We start from the raw sequence: 17,411 nt of genomic DNA on the forward strand, positions 1-17,411 counted from the left end.
AAATGGACATTCATGTTGAATGGTGCCGACGCTGTGATTCCTGGAATTTACTATATTTGTGGACTTAATGCTTATTACCGTCTCCCTACGGGATGGTATGGGACATGTTACTTGGGAATAGTGTTCCCTAAGATCTATCAAATAGATGATTTAAAGAAAGCACCAAAGATGAATGAATTACACAGAGTAAGACAAAGAAGTGAAACAGCCTCTGCAATAGTAGGGGATATTTTTGGAGCAGTAATTCCTTCTGTAGAAGTTATATTAAATGCAAACAAGATTCGAAAGCTGTCAACTATAGTAGATAATATGTTAATATAGCGCCTGTGAAGTTAGTTATTATTAAATACTGAGTTAGCTGTGGATAGAGCTATGACGTTTCAAAACAGGCTTGCTTTAGACATAATTTTGGTGAAGGACAGAGGAGTCTGCAAAATGCTTAATGAAAGGCACTGTTGCTCGTACATTCCTGCGAATGAACAGGAAGTAAAAGAATTGCTTACTAATTTAACTAATGCAAGAAAGGATTTAAAAGAGTTCAAGGAACCAGGAGTCTGGGAGAAAGTAGGAAATGGATTTGCAACACTAGGCAACTGGTTTAGTCAAATTTGGGGCAGAATATTGTGGAAAATTGTTCAAGGAATATTAATTGTGATCACTATCATACTAGGATTATGTGGGGCATATAAATTAAGGGACAAAATTCAATTGAAAAGAGCTAAACAAAAAAAAATAAAAAAATCAGGAGGGAAGAACAGCCCAGAAGAAGAATCTATAGGGAAAATAGAAATAGAAGAGACCAAAATGTAACTGAAAGTAATTTGAGATGATCAATAAAAGAAAGGTGTGATGACATATTTAGCAATCAGAGGAGGGACTGTTGCAGCTGATATGCTAATATGAAAATATTATAATAATTTGTGTATACATACTAATGAGAAATAATGACAATTCGAGCTAATAACTGAAATAACTTGTAATGTGTAAAATGTGCCCACGGGGAGTGGTCACCATTTGTGTTAACAGTACTAAAATAACGTGGAAATTTTGAAAATATGTATTAACATGTCATATTCATTAGTATAATTTTATGTTTGTGATAGTTTATGTTCTTAACTCAGCCGTAACAAGGGCCTGCTCGGAGCTGGGCCTTGCTTGCTTAAACATGGAGACGCGATAAGCTGCTGAAGACTGGAACTGGAGAAAAGGACCTTGAACTGCACAGAGTTCAACAACGAACCCTACTAGAAAAATCTGCAAACTCACCAGCAGACAGGAGACGATCAGAACAAATTGATACAATTATGTGTAGAGTAGGCTAAATGTACTTTCCAAGGACTTGAACAATAGAACTACTGACTATAAGCTAGATTTTAACAATTTTGTTACCTGAAGGACCAGTCATGTTAATGGAACTTGACTCTCAAAATAACGTAGACAAGTGCTAAACAAAAACTATAGGTTAGAGTCATAACCTCTGATAAGGTTGACCAATTGGCGGATTGTGGGATGGACTGAGAGACCCTAATAAAAAGTCATGAAACAGGGGGAAAAAAAATCAGAATGGAGAGGCGAAAGTTGATGACGTCAGGAGACGCTGTCCGAAGTGCTGAAATTCTGGGCTTGCTTCTTGTGAGCCAAGCCTATTTGATGATCACTTAAGCCTGACAGAGTCATTCAGCAAAACCAGGCTCTGTTTATAAAAACAGAAAGACTCTAAATTACAATTATGTCCGGGCCTCGAATTATCAGATCTGAAAACTCCAACAGGATAATTTTGTTCCCTTAGACACCATGCTTGGGAGAACTGCTGCAGAACGGGGCTGAATTCAGCAACATTGTCCAGTCCCTGTATGCCAACTCACTCCAGCAGTCCAACTGGAGCATACAATGCTCCCTTTGGACAGGAACACGTGTGCCTTGAGCCACAGCACCTCATTTAACCCTTCCACCAACCAGTAATTCCTCATACACTTAAGAGCAAACAGAAAATATATGCTTTTTTTCAGTCTAATGGTGAAAATCTGCATAATAAAACTTTGGGCAAATCTGAGTGCAAATGTTATTTCCCATTTTGGGGAAAAAAATCCTAATGGTCAGACTTTGCAGCAGAGATACTGGCCAGTCCATTTAATTCCGGCCCTCTGTTTTCTGCACTACCAAGTTCAACTAACTTGTAATTATGGCCTGAGCTGACACCGCCAGCATGCAAAATTTACTAACTCAGTTTTACATTGCATTTAGAGTCTTACCAGATCCCTAAAAAGGGCATCCTTAATATGAATTATTTACGATCAAAGTTAATGTTCAAGGTTTTTGTAGTGTTCAGAGGAAGTCGGTTCACGTAATTTAAAGCAAGGGTTTATTTATGACATATGATTAACTTTGTGGAAAACTTGAAGAAACCACATCAAGTCTTTTTACTGATTTTAGGGCAAGACCTGGAGGCTAACATTAAGCATCTACTCTTTTGCCATTACTCCAGGAGCCACTTTAAAGAATATAGAACAATGAAACATTCCACAACATAATAAAAGGCCAGAATCACCAGCCATTTTCCTTTCTCTTTGCTGCTGCTCGAAGCAGATAAGTACTATGTGCATGATGCCATAGAGTACGTGTCCATTGTGTGTGTGTTGTGGTGAAAATGAGTAAAAGATTTTATAGATGAGATTAGTAATTCATGGAGTCTGTTTGTTGTAGGGTCTTGAAGTTTGAGTGAGACAATCATGATGTTATGTGGGCACCTTGCTGTGGAGGCTGATAACAATAAATTAATTTTAGTAAAAAAATAACTGTCGGCGCAGAGCTCGAGCATCGGTGTTCACAGTACAGTGACCACAAGCATGTTATTCAAAACGTCCAGTATTCAGCTGTTGAGAGTGAGAGATGCACAGCGCTTACCTGTTAAGCCTGCTGTAAAGCTGATTTATTGTGCAGACTGCAGGACTGTTTAAGCCTGACGCATGACTTATTTCTTGAGCAGGCTGCGCAGCAAGTTTTTGCTGTCGGAGCAGCGGGGAATGTGCACGCCGCAGTTTAGCGCACAAGATACCGTGCTCTCCAAGCATAGGGTGGCATATTTAAAAAGCTATTTATTATCCTTTGAAATGAACAAACGACTGGTCAATCTACGTGCGTGCGATTTCACAACACAGGTCGGCCTTCTTGTAGGACTGGGATAACATTCTCAATCAGTTACAGGTGATGCTGATAAAATGGTACCGTTTGACAGTTGATGTCAATTACTGCTTACCTTGCAGCCTATTTCAGATTTAAGATATTTTGATTTGATTAGAAGTTAGAGAACTTTGCGATTTAAGTTGATTTTGAGCTGTGGAAGTTATTTTAATAAAGAATAAGTATAGCATTAAGGATGTCTGAGGAAGTGTTACAGAAGGAACAGGAGAAGGTTTGGATGACAGATTTTTCTAAAGTAATAGGAAAATTACCAAACAGGATAACAGGATGGAGACGAGATTGGATTTGATGCTCCAGGGCACATGTATTTGTTCTGAAGAGGAGAATTATTGCTCAGCTGGTGAGACGACTACTCAGATGGAGAAGAAAGGTAAGGTGTCCAGAAAAAGAAAGACTATTGAGATACATGTCCATCAAGGAAAAAGATGGAAATCCTCGAAGGCAGAATAAGAATCCCATGAACGCACAGGCAAAGATAGTGTTGAGGACACACATGATGGGTGAACGAAAGGCCTGGGAAAGAAAAGAGAATATTAGAAAAGGGTCGTAGACATACAGTTGTGCAATGTGACAAATCCTCTGGCAGTGCAGGGGTAGAATTATATTGCTCCTCAGACTTTGACTCTGATACTCAATGTTGTGAGAAATGAAAATAAAAGGAAGTTGCAAAATTAAAAGAGATGGACAAAAATATTATGATGGAAATGTCTAAGTTTGTGGGTGCATTTTGGTCAATACAAAAATCACAAAGAGATATAAAGAAAGTATTTAGTGAGAGTGTTTAGATGGGCTTGGTGTATGAGGGATCGGCATCCTGGCCGAGGCCAGGGAATCAGGAGAAATTCCTTTGTTTGTGGATTCAGACCCTACTTACAGAACCCGGGTTCCGTACAACCAGGCGTTTTCTACCCTCAGAGACAGAGATCTGGAGGAAGAGCAACTCGACGTACACAAGGAACAGGTAAGGTTAGACCCTTTAGTTATCCCAATAAAATTGGGTTGCAGCCCAGCTCAATTTTATCACAACTAGGTGCCGATAACAGCAGATCCCTGGGTGTTGCAGACAGCACATAGATTTCATTGCAGAACTGGTTCAAAATTGGGTTCCAGAGATGTTAAATTTCAGCATGGATTTGACAGAGTTGGTAGAAAAAGACATATAAGAATTATTGGGGAATGGCGCAATAGAGGAAGCATGTCAGGAATTGACTGAATTCATAAGCAATCTCTTTCTAGTGGAGAAAGGGAACAAAGGAATGTGTCTCAAAATAAAGCGGAGATTTCTCAATGATTGGGTAGTTTACTAGCATTTCAAGATGTAAGGGATACGCATGCTGAGGGACATTCTTCAAACAAGGGATTGATGAACTCATTTAGATTTTAAGGATGCATCTCACAACCCCAATTTGGGAACTGCATCTGAGATTTCTGCAGTTTAGGTGGGTTGGGAACATGTGGAAGTTTCGAAGTCTGCCTTTTGGTCTATCATCCGCCCCCTTTGTGCTTCACGAAGGTCCTTCGACCACTGTTTGCATTTCTGCAAGAGAGAATACAACTGACAAATTATTTAGAAGATATTTTGAAAATGGGTCAGGACAGGGTGACAGTATAAGCTCATACAGGTTTGGCAGTAAGGCTGTTGGAATGTTTAGGATTTGTGGTGAGCAGGAACCAGTCAAGTTTGGAACCAAAACAGGTAATTCAGTTTTTGGGATTCTTAGTGGATACAGGAAAAGGAGAGTTAAGACTTCCAAGAGAGAAACTGAAGAGGATAAGGAAAGAGATTAGGAGAGTTATGGATATGGATTACCCGTCTTTACGAATGCTGGCTCAAGAAATAGGCTTGTTATCTTCAAAAATTCAAGGTATTTTTCCTGGACCACTGGATTATCAGGCACTTCAGAGGATGAGAGCAATTCATGTGAGAAATTAGTTGAAATATTCAGAGACAATATCTCTTTGATTGGAGACGAGGGCGGAACCGCAAAGGTGTTTGAAAAACATGGAGGCATGGAATAGAGCGATTTTTGGACAGTCCAGATTTGGTGATAGACTCAGATGCAAGTTTAGATGGCTGGGGTGCCCATTGTGGTTTTGCGTCAGCAGGATGTCACTGGACAGAGGAAGAAAGAAGAATGCACATAAATTGTCTGGGATTGTTGGCAAGGTAATTTGTAATAAAATAATTCACGAAAAACAGGGTGAGGTGTTGAGTGCTATTACGGATGGACAAGGTGTCAGCAGTGAGATACGTAAACAAAGTGAGAGCTACAAAATCGAAGGATTTGGCAAAAGTGTTCGGGAATTACTGCATGATAAGGAATGTATCAGTACAAGCGGAACACATTCCAGGTATGAGCATTGTGGAAGCAGACTGTTTTTTTCAGGAACTTTCAGGATTCCATCAATTGGAGGTTGAACAGGGAAGTATCTATGAAATTGGAGAGAGTGTGGGGTCCATTCGGAATATATGTGTTTGTAAACATGGTAAATCCTCAGGTGAAGAGATTTTTCAGATGACATTCGGATTCAGAGTCGGAGGGAGTGGATGCATTTCGTCAGGATTGGAGAAGTCTAGATCAATATGCTTTTCCCCCATTTTCAACGATTGCGTGAGTGATTCAAATGGTTCGCAGGTGGATGGAGAGAGTATTGGTGCCAACAGCACTATGGAGAGTGGAGGTCTGGTTTCCAAACCTATTCGAATTATCAGTAGATTTCCAGATTTTAAAAGCAATGTTTCAAGAAATACTGGTGGGTCCAGAAGACGAAACACATGGGGCCTGATTCTAACTTTGGAGGACGGTGTTAAACCGTCCCAAAAGTGGCGGATATACCACCTACCGTATTACGAGTTCCATAGGATATAATGGACTCGTAATACGGTAGGTGGTATATCCGCCACTTTTGGGACGGTTTAACACCGTCCTCCAAAGTTAGAATCAGGCCCATGATTTGGTGAAAACAGGTCAATTGAATATAGTGGCCTGGAAAAGTTCAGGAGAATCTGGGAGGTGCAAGGACTTTCAGCAAAAGCTTCAAACCTCAGAGAGTCTTGGGCACCTGGAACAAGGAAATTGTATTGATTGCCGTGGCAGAAGTATGTTCACTGGTGTTTAGAGAGGGATTTTTGTCCAGTATCAGTGGATGTGGTGGAGATTGTTAATTATTTGTCAGAAATGTTCGAAACAGGTTTGGTTTATGGAACTAATAATATTCATAGGTCAGCTACTGCAGCAGGACATATTCAGGTGAACAGTTTATCAGTGTGACAAGATGTTTTAATAAAGAGATTAATGAGAAGCATTTGAACATCACCAGTGTCTAGATACAAATCTGTGTGGGATATGCCTACTGTTCATCCAACTATTTATAGGACTAAAAATACTAACTAGTTTGCTTAACTGTCCACCATCCCCTCGCACCTAGTCACATGTGCAAAGTGTGCATGGTTTAATAATACAGTAGGAGGATCAGGTCTCTCCTGGTCCCCCATATACTCAGCCCAAATGAAAAGTGCATCGTGTGTGCTTACATGCAGAAATCAGACAGATAGTCTTTCTAAAAGGGAGTTGCGCACATGAGGGGTAAAATAAAACTAATACAATAGATGGGACAAACCTCTTCAGGCCCCCCAAATATACAGCCTAATAGTAGAGTGTGCTGTGCTAGCTTACTTGCAGGCAACTAGTGAGGCTCAAAGTGCAATGTGCAAGCATGACTGATACAATTAATACTACGAGGACCACGTCCTCCTTCAAACAAGTGGGGTCAAAAGTGAACTCTAATAACCAATGATCCTCGTGCCCAGCCTCTAACAACCCAACCATAAATAATTCTTAAAAACGTTATTAACCACCGGGTAAGAAGTACATTGTACAAATGATTTGTGTTAGGAGGGAAAAAAAACACTAATCATGCAATAAGCAAGCATGAAGAATGAGACTGATTTATAGCAAAAGGCTTCAGCTTCCATGAGCTTGTTTGGCCCTGGAGTGAGCTTTGTTGCCCCATACTGCGTTGGCAAAATGCACTGTGTGAATGGTCGGGATGGGGAGCAATGATCTTCCGATCCTGCCCCTAGCAGCCCTACCATAGACGAGAGATTGGGACATCTCTTTCGCCGTGCAGACTGCACTGTGCAATTAATAGGTATTTGATTTTGGTGACATTTTGTCCTCCACACGGGGTGATGCAATTATTAATTTCTTTTAAAAGACCGTTTAAGGCAGTGTCTTCTCCCGTGCTTGTCGGGTGGGTTAAGGAGGTGATGTTAAGAGCAGGTGAAGATGTCAGTGTATTTGGGGCACATATTGCAAAAGACGTGGCTGGTCCGAAAGCCTTTTTGAAGGGTGGCGCACTTCAGGACAATTTGAGATGTGCAGATTAGTCAATGGGAGGTTTCATTTTAAATCAGTTGTGAATGCAGCAAGTTGTTTAATTGAAAAGCTTTGAACTTGTATGTTAGCCATAAAATGTAGATTTTCCACATCCGGTTGGACAGAAAATCTGGATTTTATTAAAGACACAGAGGCTAATATCTCTCCCTTTATTCCCTCCCTGTTTATATATATTTGTTTTTTCTACCGTGTGGTCAAGTGAATTAGTGAACAAATGTACTGTTCTGGCAGAGGTTGTTTTCAGAGAGAAGAGGAAATGATATATTCGTTTGCTATATGTGAAGTTTATTGACATGTTTCAGAAGCAAAGAAGAAGGAATATGGCTGGGGACTCTGGTTTTCATAATTTTTGGAATGTTTCAATGTTCAATACTGCTTAACTTGGCTGCCGGAGAAGCAGCAATACACGAGTTGATGCATAATATTAGCCTCCGTATAGTTAATAAAATCCAGATTTTCTGCCCCATGCTGTGGAAAATCTACATTTGCCTATACAGACTAAAAAAAACTACATTTCGGATGCTAGCAGTAAAATACAAATGCTTCACGTAAGTTAACAATAAAACGTGCCAGACCAAAAAGGGGGACGAAGATGCCCTTTGTATAGTAACCTCCTTCTGAATCCCTGCCCCCATAATCAAATACTCACATCACATTCTAGGAAATTCAGGCCTTGGAGAAACAGGAGGTATCGTCCATGTGTGTTTTTTCAAGTAAATGATTTATGTTTTAGGATAATTTTTAAGATACCTGAGGCATTTTAATTCTAAATATTCAACAGTCTAGGAAAGGCTCTTTATTGCGTCAAAGCCGTGTGTGTCCACTGCTACTGATAGCACAATCTTTTCCATAGCTATTCCATGCCACAGTTTTAAAGCAAGTCCAACATTATCGTGGCTGCGGCCCAGCGCTGGAGGAGTGTATATATGGCAGGCAGCAATCAGTGCAGTGAACATCTGTTTGAACCCTACAGAGCTCAGGGGAAAGGTAAGCCTATTTGGGAGCTCTGGGAATGCGCAACTGGAAAATTCAAGATATGGTGTCAGCACCTCCCTCCAGAATTGCCAAATTGTAGGGCAGACCCAAAGAAGGTGCTTCAGGGTACACTCCGTGCTCGAAACCCTCCAGAAATTTGCTTCTCACTTTTTATAGTCTGGCTTGACAACGCAGGGGTCATCAGACATTTAAGTGAGAATCACTTGAAAGGGGCTTTGGAATCGCCCACATCTTGAAGCCAGGAGTACATGTTTTGATTAGACAGGAGTTGTGCGCTTCCACAAAACGCTCTTGCACTCCACGCAGCTGTGATCATTGTGTTTATTTATCCAACTGCCTAAGCTTGGCCTTTAAAGGGCACAGAAGACATTATAATGCTATTTAAACGTCTTAGATAAATTCACTAGATATGTTTTACTCTGGCAGCAGCAGAGATGGAAGGAGGGCAGTCAATCTACATGGATTTTTAGGTCTGGCTTGGCAGTGCAACAGTCATCTGACCTTTAATCTTACACCAATATTATTCTACAGTTTTTTGCTTCCACGTGCTATTTACCTGTAATGCACCACATTATAGTACAACATTCCTTTGAAGCAAGACCTATTGCCATTGCCAATGCTCGTTATCACACTTGTGGCGTTTCATAAGGGTATGGTACCAATAGCTAGCTACTATGGCCGTGGTCTACCTCAATACTGCTATTTGTGGGCTCTCATATGGATTTGGGACCACTCCTTGTCAGAGTTTGTGAGCTAAATCCTTCTCCCATCAAAGCTGGCTCTGGGATCGATTATGGGCATTATTTTTTATATGATTTTGTACAGCACTCAGATTAGTTTTTTTATCAATGTCTTTCAGCTGCAGCCATCTCTGTACCTTAGTTAGCCTAATCTCGGGATGCATGACACAATGTCTAATTTATTAGTAAAGGCAGCTTTCCACTTGGGTAATCTCAAATCTTCTCTTTTTCGGCTCAGAGTCTCATGTGCCATTTTCAACTAATAGGTTGCCTTTTCTGATACAGAAAGCGGCACAAAAAAGCCTTAAAGGCTGCGAGTTTGAACTGAGGACTAAGAAGCAACGGTTCACTACTTCCGAACAACAACCTAGTCTAGACAGGCATTGTTTGTGGGTGTTCCTATTAATTGTGAGGCCTCTAAAGTTGTCTATGTTGTGAATACTCTCTGTTAAGAGCTCAACTTTCAGGGCAAATAAAAGTTATGGTGTGGGACAACCTTGTCTTGTCAGCCTCCCTATGGTGGAACAACCTGACTGTGCAGTTAGTCCCCATTCTTGCGAAGAGTGCTTAGTATCTCCACAAGGCAGATAATCTAAATTTAGGGACAAGTCCGAGTTTAACTAAGATGCTGGTGAGAAACATCCAGTTGGGGATGTTGAATTCCCTCTCCACATCCAGAGAGGAGTAAGATGCTGTTCTTTTCCCAGTGGGCTTTGTACATTGAATGCACAAGTCATTTAGTGTTATTTGTAAAGAACTTGTCTAATACAAACCTCAATTAGTCAACATCTACAAGGTTGGTAAGCAGAGGTTCAATCGTGATGCTTGTTAGTATTTTGACATTCATGTTTGGAAAAGAGATGGGACTGTACGAGCTACACTTTGTGGATCTTTCCAGAGCTTTAGGGGTGACAGATATCCTGGCCTACAGCACTGAGTTAGTTAGTCTACCCCGCTTGTTAAATAAGTTGAAGAGCTTAGTCAGGACTGGGCCAAAGGTTTTGTAAAAGAATGGTGGAATTGAATTTCAGGATGTAGGTGAGGCTCTCCTCGGGTTAGATAGGATGGCCTAAAGATTTGATTTGGTTTGATTTGGTTGTGAAGGGTTAGATATTTGCATCAGACTCGTATGGTCACAGTGCCTGAGGTGCCTTCTGCATGGTGGACGCTTTGATAATATGTAGCAGGAGCCCGCAATGCTTTTGTCAGAGAGGTGACACTCACCTGCATCGTCCTGTATAAGATCCACCCTATGCCGCATTGGGCCTGCACACAACTTAAATGCAAGAAATTTGTGTGCCCCATTTCCCAGGTTTTAGAATGTATGTTTTTTCTAAAAGGGGTATTGTCCGCTTTATGCATATGCAATGCACTGGGCTTGGACAGCTAATAGGTTCTTCCAAATATTTTGAGAGCCTGTCCTCTTATGTTTCCTTTTAATTCATGTAGCTGGGATTCTAGATGTGCAAGTTTAAGTTTTTTGTCTCAGTTATGTGCTGCTGAGGTGACGATAAAAAATTCTCTGGGAGCTGCCTTTAGTGCATCCCAAAAAGTATCAATATCCACTTCGCCACTGTCGTTGTCTGCTAAGCATCGCTCAACAGCGTCAGCAATTATGGAGGAGTTGTGCAATGTTACTGGTTATTATTTAGGGTCCAGTATTTCGACATGTTGTAGCTAATGCAATCTTTAGTATGATAGGTGCATGACCAGCAAGTGGTACACAAGTTAAGGCAGAGCTTCAAGTAGAGTGGAGGAGATCGTAGCATGGTCTAGCCTAGCATATGTATTGAGTGGAAGGTAAAGTCCTGGCTGACTGGATGCAGTTTGTGCAGCAGTGTGGAATTCCTATAGGACATATGTTTTGGGTTCAAGGACAACAAGCTTTCATGTTTATTGTGTCCTTGGGACAAGTAGGCACAACCCCCCCGCAGCACAAATCCTTTAGCTAATTAAATTAGTATCCTCAGATGTATTCGTGGGAGCAGGGCAGGTGCAGCCAACAGAAAACAGTATGGATGATGCGTGGCTTTAATTTAATTTAGAAACTTTCTAATGAAACTTATTTTTTCTTTATATTTGTTTGCAAGTAAAATGTGTTATAATTTTTGCATTTGTTTGATGAATGCTTGCTTCTGTATTTTTTGTGTGTTTTGTGGTTCACATTATCGACAATGTTTACACTGGGGTTGGATGCCTGGTTTCCAGCAATAACTCAGTGGGGGGAGGGCCCGGATTACAATAATGATTCAGTGGGGTGCCCCTGGTTCCAGTAATGATAGAGTGGGGGTCTACAGAAGTGAAAAGGTTAGGCACCACGCTTTATTCTTTCTAGTCTTCTTTCAGTTTCTCCTTCATTCCTTTCTTTCCTGTCTCTCATTTTTATTTCTTGCCTTTACTTTTTATTTCCTTCTTTCTTGCCTTCTTTCTAACTCATTAAATGACTGCCCTACCCAAAGACCCACACGCAGCTTTTACCAGGGTCGAAAATCTATCCTCTTCCATCTCTGACTACACACTAGTCGATTTGGAGTTATTTTCTATGGTTAGGCATTATAATATTCTCAACAGAGTGGAGAGCGACCACTACGCCCAGCGTGTGGAAATGCAGTTGCATCCACCTATGCAAATGACCTACTGTTAACACCCACCACTATAACCTTAGGCGCCTAACATGAGAGTAAGCTGAAATAGGGCCTATAATGCTTTTCATATCTAACTTCACATTCCAGCAGAGCCCCTCACAGAAGCTACACCTGTTGTACTTTTGGAAAACCTTGACAGGGTCGCTTTTAGATCGTTTTACAGCAATTCGCTCCAATTGCCCTAAAACTACTATAGAAGGGGCAGCCTGGTACTCCAACTCACTTCTGCAGGAGAAGAAAACTAAACAGAGCAGTCAGAAAGCTCTAGCAACGGGATCCACAAGCTGGTCATCACTCCAGGCAACAAATTGTGGCCTTTAGGCTACAGTACAAAAAGGACTGCAAAGCACCTTTATCAGACCCAAGTTTGATAAAAACTTCTAAATGCTAGCAAAATAAAAAACAGTAATCTTTTCTGAGCTGAAATTAACTCTCTGGTAAACGGGGGAGATTTCGTCACCATAATTCTTGCATCTCTGAAGCAAATTCGGCAGCTTTTATAATGGCGGCATTTACAGGGAAACAGAAGCTAAGACAACGCAAAACGTGGAACGCACTCCCTCATGTTACCAAGTGCAAACGTCTTCTAAAGCCCAATGGTTGTCTATTTCGCGCCTGGGGCTAACCTTCCAGAAGTTTAGACCAGATGGGGCTCCAGTCATGAATGGACTTTCTAATTGCTTATTTAAACAAGAGCAACAGCTCTCGGCCTCGATCCCCACTGTTATTCAACCAGGCCTTTACCACCAATGTCATACAGCCATGATGGAGAGGCAGCATTTTGCAATCTATCTTCAAAGCCGGTTCAAGATCTGACAACACATTACCGATTAATCACTCTGATAGATGCGATTTCTGCAGCTAAAATTATCCCAAAAACTCAGAAGGGCTTTAGGACCTGAACAAATACCATGACCAATCTTCTTGCAGTCTCACTTTTTGCAGAGAAAACCAAAAGAAAACATTCTGCGCTCTACGCATGTTTCGTCAACCTGAAAGCTGCTTTGGACTAAGTTCCTCAACAGAAACTATTGGGGGGGAATGGCTGGCTGGGGTGTGCACACAAAATCGTTAGATGTGGTGATTAATTTACACTCAGATACTTTGGTTCAAGTAAAGATCGGAAATGGAGACCAAATCACCGAGAAGATCCCCACGCACACTGGCCTAAAACAGGGGTGCATGCTTGTGCCGACCCTTTACAACATTTTCACGGCGGATCTGGATGAAAGATTAGCGCAAGTGGTATGAGACCCCCCCAAAAATTGGCGAATGAACCACTGCGATGTTTACAATATGCAGATTATATTGTGCTCCTTAGCCAGACTCAACTGGGCCCCCAGCGTCTAAGCTCCAAGCCTTGAACTAAATCACAATAAAAGCAAAGTGATTTATTTCTCGGCCAAACCAAACACCAGTCATAACAAGTTCAGGTGGGAAGCAGCCAGCAAGCTGGTAGCGCTGGTCAAACACTGTAAATACTTAGGAGTCACTCTGGACTCATGTCTATTATATAAAGAGCATCTAATGCAAAAGTGAGGAATGGCCCATAAATTACGATTTGCCTCTGTACAGCTACGGAATAAGCTAGGTGGCACAATGCGGAGTCATCTACTTCAGGTCATGGGAGCGAAATTCCATACCAACTTACCTTTGGCTCCGAGTTACTTAAAGTGCGAGATGCCCCCCTACTTAACCAGCTTCAGTCTGCTCTGTTTAAGTTCATCTTCCGCCTCCCGAAGTAAACATCACAAGCTCAGGTGAAACTGAAATTTGGTTTATTTCATCAAGCACCGATCCCTTGGGAGGCAATACTTAAAACATGTTGGAATCTAAGAGCTGCCCCCGCTGACATGCTGGCTGCCCTATATTGGTTGGAAATGGGGGTGCAGTCTGATGACAGATTCTCCTGGCCAACTGTATTGGGGTATGCCTTGACTAACCGAAACACACATGAAGTATGGGACTTCAACAATGCTTTTTCTGTTTAAACAAAATCACTAATTAAGCTTCCAAACTCTATTCCTGGACAGTAGATAAAGCAGATTTGGCAAAACAACATCACAACTGATCAGTCCTTCATTCATACATCTCCTGGCGCCCCCAGCGGTACTTAACAATCCATCTTGGAGGCTCTGTCCGGCATTAATTTCTTCTACTTCGAATGGGAATATTTCCACCCAAAGATCTTGCTCCATCATGGAACCAAGCCTGGTCAACTCCCCACTGCTGCTTTTCGGTTTGTGGAATGAAACCATTTTTAAAAAAATTGTGTATTTTCCCAGCGGTCACAGTGATGAGAAAGAAATTTTTATTTCCCTCCTTCAGAGATTTACAAATTAGATCTTGTCGTACAGCAGTGATGGCTCTCCTCAATGGGCACAACATACAGTTAGTAGCCAGAGTTAAAAAATGTTTATCATATGTAAAAGTGGTGCTTACTCGATCAGCAGTGAATAAGAATGGTTCCTGCATTCCATCCCTCCATCTTTTAAATTGACCCTGGGTAATCTTAGCCTGTATCATTTTGTATATTATGACTGGGTTAGTGTTGGACATTCTGTAATTTCAGTTTTTTGGGGGGGGAGTTTTCTAGGGATAGATTGAGAGTTTTTTCACTGAACATGTCTCAGTGATTTTGCCCTTTTTTGTTTCAGTGACCGGTTACCTCCTGCCACTTTACAAGCTGTGTTTTAGCTGGTGATTATTACTTAGTGAAAGTGTTACACTAAGCCTGGGAACCCTGGGCAATACCTACTGATTCGAGCTTTTGAAGCTGGTGGGCCGTATGTTGCCAGTATGCAGTGAGCCTACCAGCTTGATTGCACACGGGCCCACACATTTTATAACAGGGTTAGGTCTACACTGGTAATTCATCAATCCTTGCGGCATGCTGTTAGACTACCAGCTTGATTACATACAGGCCCACCTATTTCACAACATTGTTAGGTCCAAGTTGTTAATTTATCAAGTCTAACCATAGATATGCCCTTTTTAAGCGGTTAATTTCCTTTTATTGTATAATAATTGCCGCTGTGTACTAATGTAAAAATTGTAACTAACAAGTAGTTGAGGAAATCTCCTTTTGTTCCTATTGCTCAAAAAGACAATGGAGTCCTAATGTGTATAACAAGAATCATGGTATAAGGCACTTTAAATTGTTGATTTTGACAATGCCAATGGCCTTTACAGTCAAACTTAACCCCTCCAGCCATCTGGATAATTGATTTATATTTCTTATGTGCACTAAGTTGTATGGGTTTTATTTGTATGTCAAATGATAAAATAGCATGATTCAGTAGCTTTTATCTGTATGCAATGGTTTTTATTAACTATGCAATAAACTTGTACTTACTTCTTTCCTTTGTCTTTCCCTCTTCCTTTTGTTTTACTTTTAGCCTTCCTTCTTTGATTCTTTCCTGCTTTATTTTGTCCTTCGTTCCTCCCTTTTGTTCCCGTTCCTTCTTTGCCCTCCTTCCATCTTTATTTTTATTCTTTCTTACCTTTCTTCCTTTTCCCTTCTTCCTTTCCCCTTTCTTTCTTCTGTTTGCCTCCCTCCCTTTTTGCCTTCATTTGTTTTTTGCACTTCTTCCTTCCTTCCTTATCTGCCTTCATTCCTTTTTTGTCTGCCTTCTTACCTTTTTTTTCCTTCCTTGCCTTCTTTCTCAAAGGCGGGGCTAACAACAAATGCCAGACAAAGGCTTTTTTTTTTTTTTAGGTCTGTGGTAGCCAAGACCTTTTGAATTTAGTAAAGTAGGTATAATATAATACATTTTTCAAATTTTCAGCCAGACTTCAGTCTCTGATTGTGTGCTCACATTATTCTTCCACCCACTCCGGCATGCATCAAGGGGCAATGTTAGCCCATTTGAGCCATTGATTGACTTAACTATGAGTTACAGCATGTGCTCTTCCACAAGGTGGCCATCAACAAACAAGGTAGTTACCTTCAGTGCCAGGTGAAACATAATGGTAATGTGTACTTTTTTTAAATCCAGAAAATCTATTTTATATTTAACCTTTCAAAAACTACGAGTTCAAGTGCAACTGCTTAACTCAAGAGCCAGAGATTGCAATTAATAACGCAGCCGGTCGAAAACGATAGGGTCATTTCAATTTTTTTAAATGGTAAATTAGTTTAAAGTTACCGCGCGATAATATAAGATTACCATAATAAGCCCCACCTGCTCGAGCATCAACCCCTTCAAAATAAACCCGCCCACTTCCATGCCGTTGCGTATTAGGAGCGCAGAGGTCACTTTATTCAACTCACCTCCCTGTCCAGCTTCTGCTTTAGATGTACTCCGGCCACCGTAGCCACCGACGCTAACACAGAAACCCCCAGGACCACCTTCGATGCAGTGGACATGTCCTAATACTGAAGCAGTGAGGATAGAGATTGCAAGCCTGGCGCGTGCGCAGAGGTCAGGGTTACCCTATGTGAAAGCGTGCAAAAAAAATATACGTCACAAGCTGCTCGCTTCCTTCTCGTTCTGCGCGATATCAATGGTAGAACAGATCTGTGTTCCAGTCTAAAACGATCGAGCACAGAATTTCGTTTTAAGAGAAATAAAAAAGGGACCAATTTGACCAAAGCATCAAGTCGCAAGTCTGCGCCGCGGCCATCTTTGACAGGGCTATCTTAATATTAAAGGTTATACATTTTCCTTAAAAAATATGTATATTCTGGAAACACTTTTAAAACAAGGGGTTTATTGGAAACCACAATTGAAAACAAACGATACTATCAAATAAAACCTGATTTTTAATGCGTATGCTCTGTCAGTAGAATGTGGCGATCGCAATTCAAGTTAATTAATTTATTGCTTATTGGCGGAGATACTGCCTGTTGCTTTACTAGTAAGCTCGTTATCCTTAGTCCCCAATGTGCTCATCACAATGAAACATTTCCTAGCTAACAAGAAGGACTTTTTCAATTCTATTAAAGACGAGGAGGCGAGGATTATGCATACATTTCTTCACTTTATTAAACAGCAGATTTAAAGAAATAAAGAAAAAAAACTATGAAAAACTACAGGTCCCATGAGGCTCTGGTGTCAGAGTCCAAACACAGTCCAATCAGAGTCCAGACCAGCACATATAAGCATATGACTTAGCCCCCTGTTCTGTCTTCTTCACTATAGGAAGTTAAAGGTGATGATGATCCTAATCCAATCCTTGATTGTTCCTTGCGTAGATTGAAAGAAATATGAGCCACGTTATCAGGTTCTTAAAATATGATGATGTATTACAATAAAACTATTTCAAAGAAAGATAGTGATTTATCAGTTTTGAATAAAACATATATTATTATAACATATACATGAAAGAAGAAAGGTTATCTTTAGGAATACAATAAATGAGGTATATCTTTAATATTACTTACTAAATAAACATAGGTATTTTAGCCTATGGGAGGGAGAGGTACT

General features: G+C 40.8%; 1 protein-coding gene across 1 annotated transcript in view; it reads right to left on the reverse strand.

Moving 5' to 3' along the window:
- Positions 1-16,499, reverse strand: part of PET117 (PET117 cytochrome c oxidase chaperone) — a 60,524-nt gene extending 44,025 nt beyond the window's left edge. Inside the window, exon 1 of the mRNA XM_069234743.1 lies at positions 16,256-16,499. Within this exon, the coding sequence (XP_069090844.1) occupies positions 16,256-16,351 (96 nt within the window). The 5' untranslated portion in view covers positions 16,352-16,499. The remainder of the gene's footprint in view (positions 1-16,255) is intronic.
- Positions 16,500-17,411: the final 912 nt, after the last annotated feature.

The sequence above is a fragment of the Pleurodeles waltl genome, chromosome 5 (assembly GCF_031143425.1).
Source record: "Pleurodeles waltl isolate 20211129_DDA chromosome 5, aPleWal1.hap1.20221129, whole genome shotgun sequence".
In the NCBI taxonomy this organism is placed as follows: Eukaryota; Metazoa; Chordata; class Amphibia; order Caudata; family Salamandridae; genus Pleurodeles; species Pleurodeles waltl.